Source organism: Rhinolophus sinicus, chromosome 5 (assembly GCF_057876585.1).
Source record: "Rhinolophus sinicus isolate RSI-liver-muscle chromosome 5, RSI-T2T, whole genome shotgun sequence".
Classification (NCBI taxonomy): Eukaryota; Metazoa; Chordata; class Mammalia; order Chiroptera; family Rhinolophidae; genus Rhinolophus; species Rhinolophus sinicus.
In genome coordinates, this window is record NC_142505.1 from 14,496,066 (window position 1) to 14,509,085 (window position 13,020).

The following is a 13,020-nucleotide window of genomic DNA, read 5'->3' on the forward strand; positions in this document are numbered from 1 at the left end:
GATATGAGAAGCTGAGGCTCTGCATTAGGTTTTCTGTTCACTGGAAGCCAATCTGGAAAACAATATCTCCCAACTCTCAAACTGCTTTAAGTTAAGTCTCCAAAGAGTACATTCTGAGAGATGTTGTCTATTATTCTCTGCAGGGTAATTTTTGAGGTTTACTGGGAACAAAATCATTAACTAAATTCCCCTGCTACTTATCAATAAAATTTAAGGAGATGGGGAGATATTTATGTACAGATCTGGTACCAACCAACTACCTCCTGACCCATTCCCTTCCTTAAACTTCACAGTCTGGTTTCTACACTTCTGAAACTACATCCTGGGAACCAAATTCAAAGGCCTTCTTGAAAGTCTTCATCCTATGTCCTCCACTTCGGGAAACACCGCTGCTATTCCCCCCAAAAGTATAACTATCCACGATTCCTATGACTTCTTGGGTAAACTTTCTTTATTTCTTACTCTCTGCCAAACTCAAGATCTCTATGGTAAAGAGCACAGACTCTGGACTCAAAACGCCTGGATTCGAATCCTTACTCAAGTGTGAGTAGAGGCAAGTTACTGAACTTCTATGTTCTCAAGTTTTCTTGTTTGTAAAATGAGAACAGTGCCTACTTCACAGAAATCATGAGGATGAAATACCAGTAAATACAAAGAGAAGTATTTATGCTAGAGACTTGCCTAAACTAACTGAGTATTGGCTATCGGTAGCAGCTGCGATTACGGCCATTGCTGTCACTACTACTGTAAAACAGTCTTTTAGAGAAATCAGCCTCTCCTATCAATGTAACCATAGGCTTCCGCCTTAGGCTGATGACTCCTGAAAGATGCTCCATTTTCTTATTTCAAAATTCCTACAAGTCACTTCCATTTGGAAAGCTCATTGTTGGCTCAATTTCAAAGTATCTAAGTAAACTCATCATTTCACTCCATTCCTCAAGTTCCCCATTTAGATTTCCTTCCTTCCTTCCTTCATTCATTCAGTCTCCTAAGCTGACAGCCTTGGAATCATTTTAGATTCCTCCTTTTCTCATTTCCCTCCAAGTTGGTTGGATACCAAATCTGCAGTGTACTCCTCCTCTCCTTCCGGGATCCACAACCCTCGTCAGGGTGGCCAAAACTCTCCGTCCCTCCAACCTGTATTTCTACCTTCGTGTCTAAGTTTGACTTCCCACTTCTTTCTTTCCTCCACAACACACTAGTTTCCATCACAGTATACTTCCTATTACTGGTTTCCTTTTGCCTTACGCACCAAAATCTAAACTCAGCTACTCATTCACCTTCTAAGGTTTTAATAGTTAGCTCCTTCACAATCCAACTTCATTTCCCACTTCAGCAAGAATGGTTTTCAGTTGAATTGCACACCCACTATGGTCACGGTGCTTGGTTAGGGTCTTGTAGTATCTGAAATGGGTGCTGCCCCTGGCTCTCTGTTTAGGCCCATTCTATTCATTATCTGACATCCTCCCTAACCTGAAGGCACCGGTTCATTCTGCTGTCTCCACTTTCTAATAGCTTTCCTTTCTTTCCTAGTATTACTCAGTATTGTACCTTGTTGAATGCTACGCTGGTCCCTGTATTTTACAGCCTAGCATTTATTGTATCAAAACATAATGCAATTATGTGTAACACTGAATTATGCATTATTTCCTTAAAAAGTAGATTATATGTTATACTTTTTGTTTACCCTACAGCAGCCATAAGGTAGCAGGGTATTTAGTATGTACCATGCTATGCCTACTTGGGGAGTTCCAAAATTGTTAACCTGAATTTTGATGCCCTAAGACAATGGTCAGCAAACGTTTTCTATAAAGGGCCAGATAGTAACATTTTAGGCTTTGAAGGCCACATATGGCCTCTGTCACATATTCTTTTTTTCTTTCCCAACTACTTAAAAATGTAAAAATCATTCTTAGCTTGAGAACCCTACATAAATAAGCAGGTCATGCGTGGCCTGGATTTACCAACCCCTACCTCCTCTACGGAATAGTTCAGTATCTTACAGAGTCCCTACAGTTAAGCATTTTTATCAATATTTAACTAATTTTTCTAAATGTTGATTGGTCAACCTCTTTACACTGACTTTTGAGCTCTAACATAAAACAAATAACCCCTGAGTTCTTACCAGCTCTTTCAGACTTTTCTTTCTGTTCCCGTAATTCCTCTCCCTGGGTAGTCATCTGTTTGATGCGACTACGAAGTTGAGCAATTTCTTCTTCTTTCATTTCCAGGGTTTCATGCATCTGCCGTTTTGTCTCTGCTATTACCATTCCCTAAACAGAAGTGCAAACTCTAAAGTATTTGCATAACAAAACTGCATCATCGATAGCATGTGTCAAACTTACTTCAAAAGGCAGAAAACACAGTACATCTCTTGCTAAGTATAGCATAAGAATGATTTCATTATTTCACAACCTGCAGTCTGTGTTCTTTACTATATGCTATACTATATACAATAACCTTGGTTACCTGGCATGCGATCAGGGTATTTTTTATATAAAAAAAGTATATTAATAGTAAGTTTAATCTTTTATGTATTAAAAACACATTTTAGTTTAAAAACATATTTTATAATCTTTCTATCAATGTTTGCTCTCATTTTCCCAGCCTTAGTAAACAGTTTATAATGAACAAAACACAGCCTTCTGTCCTTGGCTCAGAGCCCTCATAAGCTATAATTATCAATCTGTGCTGTAAACAGACAGCGCCTCAGAGGCTGCTGAGAGTACAGGTTACTGCTGCCCACACTGGCTGGACCAAGGCTGTGGCACAGATCCACCTGGGTTTCTTTTTCCTCTTGTGATGGTCTATAGTCCCACTACCATCCCTCAGTGTGTCTGGGACGCACCCCCATGCCTCCAATTTCCTAATTCCTACTGTCTTCCCATTCTCTGGATCATCTACACAAGAAATGAAGGTCACTAGGGGAAAAAGATTATCAAATATGTATTAAATTGGTCATTTGTGACTAACAAAAAATGCGGTGGTTCAACTTGTCCTTGAAAAATAAGATTTTCTGACAGCTATTTTATTGTCTTAAGAAGATTACCACCTTACTTCCGGGGATAGTCAACCCCCACTTTAGGGTATGACTCTTCCAGATGGCTAATATTAATGGACAAATAAAAACCAGGTAAGCGGGGCATTATTATATGAAATTTCAAAACAAAATCGTGTGTCTTCAGTTTCTTCAAAGACCAAATCACAACAGAAAAAAGAGGGAGAGAGAGAAAGAGGGCAGTGAAGCTTACAGAATAAGAGTCATAGCAACCACTTGCAATGAAAGAATCTTATCTGAATCCTGAGTCATAAAAATGGGGAAAAAATGTATGAGACCAAAAGGAAAATCTGAAACTGACTAGATAGTTCATCGTATTAAGGAATTATTGTTAAATTTTTAGATGTGATCATGATTGCGTGGTTATGTTTTTATAAAAATAGAGTCCTTTAAAGACACCTTAAAATACTTATGGAAGAAATGATAAGATTTCTTGGATTTCCTAGTTGAGGATAATGGGGGTTGGGAATGTACAGATGAAACAAGATTAGCCATGAGATGTTAATTATGAAATGTTAACTGTTGAAGCTGGATGATGAGTTCATAGGAATTAATAATCTTTCTACTTTTTTGTTTTAAGTTTTTCATAATGGAAAGGTGGTTTTGTGTTGTGTTTTTTTTCAAGTGGGCCTTCATGCAGTTCATGGACTAGAATCTAGCAAAATGATATTATAGAATGATTGCCAATGATGCATTTCAATAGCAGAACAGCTCTTACATGTTCTTAATTACATGGCCTCTTAAAATACTGTGGCTATAAAGCAGTATATTAAATAAAATGGTAGATGGTATGTAACTGACTGGGAGCTGCTTTTTAAAAAGGACCCAAGAACTTGGAGCTGAAAGAGTTAGCTCATAGCTAACTGTTTGCCCATGAATTTTTCAGTTGTCTCTGCTGCCAGGGCTACAGCTTCTGCTCCAACTCTAAACTACCAATCTCGCCTGTACATTCTAAAATTCATTCACAGAATTTTCTGTGTATGCTAATACATGCATTACCACTTCCTTACTTTTTAGGCAATTATCTGAAAGATTATTCTGTTTCCATTATATTTGAAAGACAATACTTATTCAGATTTAGCAACATCTTAATGAAAATAACTTTTCTTTAAAAAATAGTTATGCACTAGAAACAGATTTCTTTTGTAAATTATTCTAATCTACAAATCAAAATATTGATAGGGATCAAGAAATCACAGAGAATCAGCTTCACATGATACAAAACTAATGCTAATAGTTATATAAATCTAGAAATTAAAACAAAAAGATTTTTCATGGAAGCAGCTGCAATAATTTTGGAAAGCAGAAGTCTGAATGCTACCAACTGCTTCCAAAAGTGAATTCTGGGGCCCCCTGGCAAATTTTAATATCATAAGTATTGTTTTACCTTATCTTGTTCAAGCTGTTCAATTAAGTTCTTTGCATCACGTAACTGAGTGATAAGTTTAGTCTTCTCAGCCATATGAAGCTCCTAAAAAAATTTTAAAAATTCATTTCCATCTCTAATAAAGCTTCTCCTTATATGAGAACTCTAAACATTTTATCTAATTTGGATACTTCTCATGATCTAGTAGGAGAAAAGTACACAGGACATCTCAGAAGTGCAGAAAATGTCATGAAGCCCAGGGCACTTGGGTGCCCTCTCCGTGCTATCTATGGAGAAAGGGAAAAGGCATTCCAGAGAAGGTTAGGCCTAGCTTTATGGGGCTAAATTAAACAAAACTCATTTACTCTTTTACCTTCATCTTTTCTAGTTCTTGAAGCCTTTCATCTAGTTGTTCTTGCAGTGCTTCTTTTTCACTGGTTAACAGTGTACATTGCTCCTTATGTGACTGAATTGTTTTCTTACAACGCTGCAGTAGGTTCTCTTGACGCTTAACTCTTTGCTGAAGCATTTCCAGTGTTTCAGCAGAAGCTCCATCTGCCACTATTAACAATAAAGCAGCACAAGCAGTGGCAGTCAGTAAGGAATAGAAGGGCTCTCTGGGAACAGTGAAGTCTGTTTCAGTACGCAGGACTATATTCTTATTCCAACACTCTGCTATAACCAGAGCCAGATCAACAAGAGTGGGCGCCCTTCCAGGGCTCCCTGTGTCTTAGCTCCCATCCCAAAAGGATTAATAAGTATTCTTTCCAATGTACTCTAATCTCTTCCTGAGAGGAGTTCTGATAAGTACAGCTTTCTCCATCTCCTTACATCTCCTTTATGAGTGAAGTTTTCACACCCCAGGGGAATGTCAGGGCCCCTTACAGGTTGGTTGCTCAGATAGACACACCTGCTCAGCAGCACCTTACTCTGGCTCTGGATGGACCAAAAGTTTATCATAAAACTCTTTGAGAGAAAGAGCTGGTAAATAAAAAGTGGAAATTTCATTAAATATATACCTCAAAGCCTCAAAGAGTAGAAAGGGCTATAAGTGGATTTTAAGAAAAGATTTAATTATGTTTTTCTTTTCCAGTTAGAAAACAAATAGGGCAAACACAGGCATCTTTGAATGTAGAAATATGTAAGCAGTATTATTTAAAAACCTATAAACAAACAATTACAAATAGCATACTCATTAATCTTGAGTAGAACTGACCTGTTTATAGGAAATTTAGCTATTGCTATCAATAAAACAATATAACATAATGATTTCGATTACAACGAAAATGTGGTGCTGCTCCTTGCAGACTTTCACATCTTAAAACAATTACTTAGTTATTTTCTCCTGAATAACAACAACAACAAAGAACCCAAAAACAACAAAAACTCTTGCATCTCTCTGGAAATGTTAGATCTAGGACACTTCTATCTCAGCCAACATCTATTAACTCATCTCCTGGAATCACTTGACCTCCTCTTTGAGCTTTTAAACGAGATGGGTCCTTCAGCTGACAAGATGAAGCTTACCAACTGGCTCTGCAGCACTCTCTGTATTCTCTTTAGTGACACCATCATCCTGTGGTTCTGCTGGAGGGGGTGGTTTTGGTAAATCAAGACTCATCGGGCCATTTAGTAACCGCTGTTTCAGCAAAGAAACCTAAAAAAAAATGTGTGTCATTAGGAAAAAATTATTCAAAAGAAACTATGGCAGTAGGACTTTTTTAAAAAACAGAGAGGATAGCATAAACGATCTTTTTTTGCTTAGATATCATTTAGGGGGAAAATTAAAATTACGTTTACTCCCAATGCAGCTAATGTTTATATTTTCTATTTTGAAAATCATAGTTAGCCAAGAGCTACAAAAATTAACAATTGTCCTTAAAATTAATCGAGGAAAAGCAGAATTTTTAAAAATAGGCCATTTTTTAAACATCTGGAACCTATTATATATCCCATCAAAACCCATTTTTCTTTATGCAAAAATTCCACACTTTCAATCTTTTACCTGAGTCTGGAGAACACTGATATACTGATCTTTTTCCTCTAAAGATGCATCAAACTCCTCTTGGAGATGTTTCTTTGCTTGCTGGTCCATTTGGAGCTCCTAAAACATAAAGGACTTTATAGGGAGTTTTCAGCACAAAACAAAAAACACAATCTTGAAGTTTTCAAAGTTCAAAAACATGATCAATCCAGATTTACATTTCTCTTCAGATAAGGTTATCAGCAAAATAATTAGAGAATAATCAGCATTTAAAACATCGGTATTTACACCAGCAAATAATTTTGTTCTTTAAAGAATATGAAGATCCAAGAAAACTATATTTTTGTAGCTGTAATGACGGCTGAATTTCAGATAATAATGTAGAGCGAATAAAAAACTTAATTTCTTAGGATAAAAGTAAAACTTTATCCTACTTGAAGACATCTTACTACTTGTGCTCTTACAGTCACTGATCTAAATTAAATTATTATGTACCAAAAAGATAGCCAATAGAGCCTCCCTCCTCCCAATACATAAAAGTGTTCAAAAGACAAAATCGGACGCTTCCTCATCTGTAAAATGAAAAGGTTCAGCTAGTTGATCACCAAAAGGTAAAATTTCAAGTTCCTGAAATTACTTAAAATGTTGCTTTCTTTAGGTCATTTCTGAGCCTTTCTAACTAACTCCAGTCATCTTTACCTCTGCTGTAATCACCTCCTCAAAGTACCTGCCTTCCATGGCTTCAGGGCTCCTCTCTCTATTCCTCTCTCACAGGTTCCGCTCTCTGTCCTTCATTAACTCTATCGGCATCTATGCCGGGTTCAGTCCTGTGGCCTCAGCGCTTCTCCCTTACACTTATGCCATTGGAATGCTATATAGATTAACTTCTAGAACATTTCAGATGTCCCATCAAAACCTCTGTTTTTCTGGGATTCCTCCTGTTCTTACCTCAAGTCTTCCTCTAACTTGATCCATCCTGCACACATTTGTTAGAGAATGTTCTTCAAACAGTATTTTCAAGGACTTATAATAAGCAATGCCCTCTTCTTACATTGTTTCAAATTTATGAATTCTCAAAACACAGAGGCACTAACTGTCTAGCACTAACTGTCCTCTCTTCTCCACCACACTCAGACTGCCCTCAATCTCTAAGCACACTATTTACTGTGGCTGTCACTAAAGCCTCCTGGCTTGACTTCCCCCCCCACGGCAATAATCTCCAAAGGCTGGTCTTCGGATCAGAACACGTCCAGAAAGAAGTTTTCACCGATCCATGGTGAAATAAGAAACAGAGGTAAACGTAGAGTTTTTCTTAGAACTACATCTTTCATTTAAACAGCTGTATTTTATTCTGAAAATATGTCCTTCTTAATTTTTTGTTATTAAAAAACAAAACAAAAAAAAAAACCTTTCTTTCATGAAATAATAATAGAAAAATCTGGTTCCTTATTCCTGTGTTCATACTTGAAAAGATAAAAACAGCCCTATGACAATTCTCCTTTCCTCCATTTCTGGAGGGAACTTGAGTTAATTTTTCAGTCCACGAAATCCAAAAGTCTGGAAAGCACTGGCCTCTAAGACTTTGCAAAGGCCAATTCTTTAGTCTGGAACCTCTATACATCTTAATAGCAATGCAGTCCTTTACTTTCTTTGAAATTGATCTAAATAATTTTCTGTATCTTACCACACTAGAATCCGTTACATGGCATCCCCAACAGCCCACAAAAATGCCTCAGTTTATATTGTGGTTTTCAGGTTTTTAATGTTTTTCTTAAACATTCTAACAACTTGATCAATCCTTTCCAAAAAAAACTGTGATGCCAAGTATTGATTCTAAAGTCCAATTTTAAAATTCAGAATCTTACTAGGGGGAAAAAATATGCATGTTGGCTACTTAAAGATGAAAAAAGATGTTCAAGATTTACTATCATCTGACAGTTTCTATATCAACCTCAATCACCCAAACTATTTTGTGAAAACATAAGCCAATGGGAGAAAAGTAATTCTTCCAGAAATCTAAATAAACTATATTTCCAGTTTAGGTTTAAATCAGTAATAATTTAAAAAATATTTTCAACTTAGCTTATCTGGCATTGAACACAGTCAGTAACGCTCCCTTCAGTTAACTGCTTAAACTAATCCCTGGTTCAAATCACAAGAGTAAGATACTAAAGTGTAATATAATTGCACTTCTAAGCAAAATGACAAATGGCTCTATACTATTACTAAACATGATAACTGATTCAATAATTCTCCTATTGTTGACCATTTACATTGTTTCCAAATTTTGGCAAACCCTGGGATTAATATTTTTATGCATAAATTTTGCAAGGTCTTTCTGATTACTTCCTTAGAGAGAAATTCTGATGAGTAGAACATATCAAATACCTTTAACTGTTTCACTGCTCTTCATCTCAGTCCCTATGTTGCCCATTATGGTCAGAGGTGATTTCAAGCTGCAAAAATGAACCCTTCCTCCCTAAAGTCAGTTTTGAGAACAGCAATTGCTTCTAACAAATTGTATCTGGATGAGCCTAAAAAAAGTACATGCCATACACAGAAGGGCAGAGAAAGGAAGAAACATCTAAGACAACGTCTTCATTTATTCTCCATTTAACTGGCCTGAAAAGGGAATCAGAGAACCCTATCTACTTAGATGAGCTCATAATTTGCCTAGCATAGTTACTACTTCCTGATAATATGATATCCCTGTTTAATATCTGCTCATGTTATAAGATTCAAGATCAGGCAAAAAACATTACAGGGAATCTGTTGGAAATATTTTATGTAATTTTTTGCTTCAGTTGGTTCATTAAAAAATGATATGCTAAATATTGACAAAAGACACAATATTTGCCTATGTAGAATAGAAGTTTTGTTTGTCCTCCAGAAAATACTAGGAGAGATGTTCATGGATTCTATTCATGCATATACTCATAACCACAAGAGGAAGACATAAAATACTAAAAAAAATACTTTCTGAATAGCGTAATACAGCAAAATAAAGATATACTCAATTTTGGCCTGCTAAAGAAAGTACTAATGAAACTTTCTAAAGCTTCTATTCAGACTTTAATCCCAAAGAAATATTTTATGACTTACATCACTTTAAATGTTTAAATAAGTGGTAATCATGATTTTATGGGTTATATTATTTAGTTAAAGGAAATTTTTCTCATCATGAACAAAATTAAAAGTATTCAAAACTCTCACTTACCTACTCAGTATTTACATATAAATTACTGGATAAATCTTTTTTACGTAACTGGAACCAGGGTTATGGTTCAGAAATATATCTTAGTTACTACAAAACTAGTTTAGATATGTACCAAGGAGGAATTTACCATATGGGCTCTAGACTCCTTGCTTCTCCTCCTTTACCTTATTCGTTGTTTTCTGGCCATTTCACTAAGTACCTTCACTAGAGGCAGTGTGATAGGAAGAAAAATGGCCCGCAAAGATTCCACATCCTAACCCCCGGAAACTAGAACATAAGAGTTTGTGGATATGGTTAAATTAAAGATCTTGAGATGGGGGATTCTTCTGAATTATTTGGGTGAGCCCAATCAAACTTCTGATGTAATACATTTGTGTTGTTTTAAGCCACTAAATTGTGGTGATTTGTTGCAGCAACAACAAAAAACTAATACAGGGAGGCAGATAATTTTTTTTTAAAAGTACTAAAACCTGTCAATCTGTAGCTCTGATAAGTATTTCCTAAAAAAGATAGTTACTGAATAAAGTTATGGCTTTATACTATATTATATCCTTTAGTTCTCTATTACCTGTCCCTTCAGCCCCTCGCCAGCTCCCAGAAAGGGGAGGTAGAGTTGCAAATCTGATTGGCAGCATCCAGATTATTATAAGAGCCCTACCTTCTTGCAGGGTAAGCGCATCTACTTCTTACCACGGATCTTGGCCGGGTATGCCTTTTAGCCAAGTCTGGCTCCTAGTGTTCTAAGTCCTTCATTGCCTGCAACACAGTAGGTGAGCTTGGCTAGAGGCTGCTAGCAAAGCAAGCCTTTTCTCCTTCCCCACTTATGCCGAAGAATGCTGGTTCTGTAATTTAACTTAGAGAAAGGATAGCTAGGAGGCCCCTATTTACTAAGAGGCAGCAATGAGGAATATCACATTGGTATTTATCCATCTATTAATAGAATAGAAGTTTGTGGCGCGTTCAGCTGTATTTTCTTGAGTGCGGCTAAGGGACCACTAGTGGAGAAAGACTAAGCAGCAGGAGAAAAAAACAGGTTTTCCTATGTCTCCAGCTATACTACAATTATAAACACCCTCAAAACCTGATGGCCAACATCTAATGTACACACTATGAATTTCAATATGCCTGCTTCTCCATTACTATACATATAACTAATCATTTAACTGTATATAACCTACGCATTGAATTTCTTACAGAAACAGAATATGCCTACGCACTAATTAATACACTCATCTATTCCCAAAATATAAGAAAACAAGCAAAAAAAATACGAAGTGAAAGATATTAACTTAACAGAAAAACCTTTTGGGTAAAAGTGCCATGTTATTAGTTCCCTCTAGCAAAATTTTAAAAGCACCTTCTTTCTAGTAACATAAAGTGATTGAAAAGGAACAAAACTTGGACTTGAACTCCTATTCTGCCCAAACTCCACATTTCTAGTTTGACTTGAAGGATAGCATTACAGCAGTGCTAGTACTCAGAAAAGCATGCATGGACGTTAGGAGGCGTGCAGTAGAGATGTTGGGGGAAGTGAGAGGGTAACATAGGCCATCCTCTTGTTTTGGTGAATATTAAATTTACAAGGGTTAACAGGGAAAGACTGTATATGTAATGGTTATGATCTAACAGTATAGATATGAAAAGAGCTTTTTTCCATGATGGAAGAATGGGAATAGCATATAAAAATTTACTGAAATAATTTCAGTAATGATAACTGATGGTGGTAGTATTAGTATTGTTATTCCAAGACTGTTGGCTTATAATGTTAAGATAAGGCAAACAAGTAATTTTTAATCTTCTGATTGATCATCAGATTCTTCAACAGATGGAACAGTAAGGAAAAGAAGGGATGCAGGAATGTGTCGACTTGAAGAGACTTAAAAGATATATCAAAACTATTTTTACATAAACCAGACTATAGTGTCTGGGGGGTACACTGAGATGATAAAAATCTTAGAGACACAGGGAAGTACAATAAAAGTCAAGATATTACTTTTAAAGAAGGGGGAGCTATGATTGGGTGGGGAAATACGGGGGGGGGGGGCTTTGGGTGGCTGTCAACATTGTATTTCTTGACCTTGGCAATGGTTGCAATAGTGTCCATAATATATATGTAAGCTATATATTTTTTGTGCATGATTTTCTGTACCAGTTTTATTTTACAAAGATTTTAAAATGTTTATGATGAGTGATATAACAGAGATACAGAATGCTATCATGCAACCAACATAACCTAATAATCTCTATCCTTCTCAAGATGGGACAGAAACATAAATTATTAAAGCGTGATTACAAATGATAAATATTTGCCTAAATTCTAATACTTCACTGTAAAAATTACCCCCCAAAATTACAATGAACAAAATTTTTATTTCATTTTACCAAAAAGAGTGTTGGTAAGGAAAAACAAAAAGAAGCCTGAAATACCTAATAGAAAGGACAGTTTAGCCTTGGAAGTTGCTACTGACTGTTCACGCAGGCAAAGGACATTCTACTGCTAAGTAAGACATTCTCATTTCACTAATTCTACCAACAACATATGTCTTAGGAAAACCACGTAAATAAAAACTGCTAAGAATTGACCCCTGGTCTTGTGGGCTGGGCTGGTTAGCTATTACTGTAACTAATGAAGTGCATATGAAATTACCCCAGTATGTACAACAGTTCTGATAAATATGAGAAATGTAATGACTCTTCTCAAAGTATTAATCACTACAACTTACCTCTCTTAACTCTGCAATTCTCCGAAGTGATTTATCCTGACTCTGACTTAATATACCCTTTAATTCAAAAGAAAAAAAAAAGCTGGTTTAAACAACTGCATGACATAGTAATACAAAGCAAGTCAAAAATAATTATTTTTACAATATTACAACTGTTTATCCAAAAATAACCTGAGGAAAGAGAACAGGACTGAAAATGTTAAAGATGTGACCATGTTTAAAATTTGTTAACAGTTAAATCATGATGTTACAGACCTGTTCTGCACGCTGGCTGTGGTAGTGGTTACACAAATCACATGTTGAACCAAACAAAAGTCAATTCTACTATATGCTAGTTTTAAAAATAAAAATTTTTTAAAGTTAAATCAAACTCCAAATGCAATTTATTTCATTGCAGTCTACTATGTGTGGATCAAGTCAATTACCAGGCTGTTCAAAAGGTTTTTGTGACTTAAAAACAAGTCTTTTTCTATTTAAAAAAAAAAATGTCCAGGAGGAAACTGCACAGAGAACTACAGGTTACTAAGTTAGCAGTCATATATAAAAATCAAGAAGCTAAAAGAGTAATATTGAAAGATGATTCATCGTTTCCTGGGGAGCAGCAGTGATAGTACTTTTCACTAGTGAGGAAATGAAACCAGAAAAGTTAGTCTATGGAAACAAACTAACTGT

General features: G+C 36.0%; 1 protein-coding gene across 8 annotated transcripts in view; it reads right to left on the reverse strand.

Moving 5' to 3' along the window:
- The window catches only part of GOLGA4 (golgin A4), a 97,035-nt gene that overhangs the window by 52,553 nt on the left and 31,462 nt on the right, over positions 1-13,020 (reverse strand). For 6 of the 8 annotated variants that reach the window (XM_019727638.3, XM_019727633.3, XM_019727636.3 and 3 more), the window contains 6 exons: positions 12,349-12,405; positions 6,430-6,528; positions 5,952-6,081; positions 4,798-4,985; positions 4,446-4,529; positions 2,126-2,273 (listed from right to left, as the gene is read on the reverse strand). In XM_019727638.3, coding sequence (XP_019583197.3) covers positions 2,126-2,273; positions 4,446-4,529; positions 4,798-4,985; positions 5,952-6,081; positions 6,430-6,528; positions 12,349-12,405 — 706 coding nt within the window. The remainder of the gene's footprint in view (positions 1-2,125; positions 2,274-4,445; positions 4,530-4,797; positions 4,986-5,951; positions 6,082-6,429; positions 6,529-12,348; positions 12,406-13,020) is intronic. The other 2 variants (XM_074312614.2, XM_019727635.3) reach the window with 1 other exon arrangement.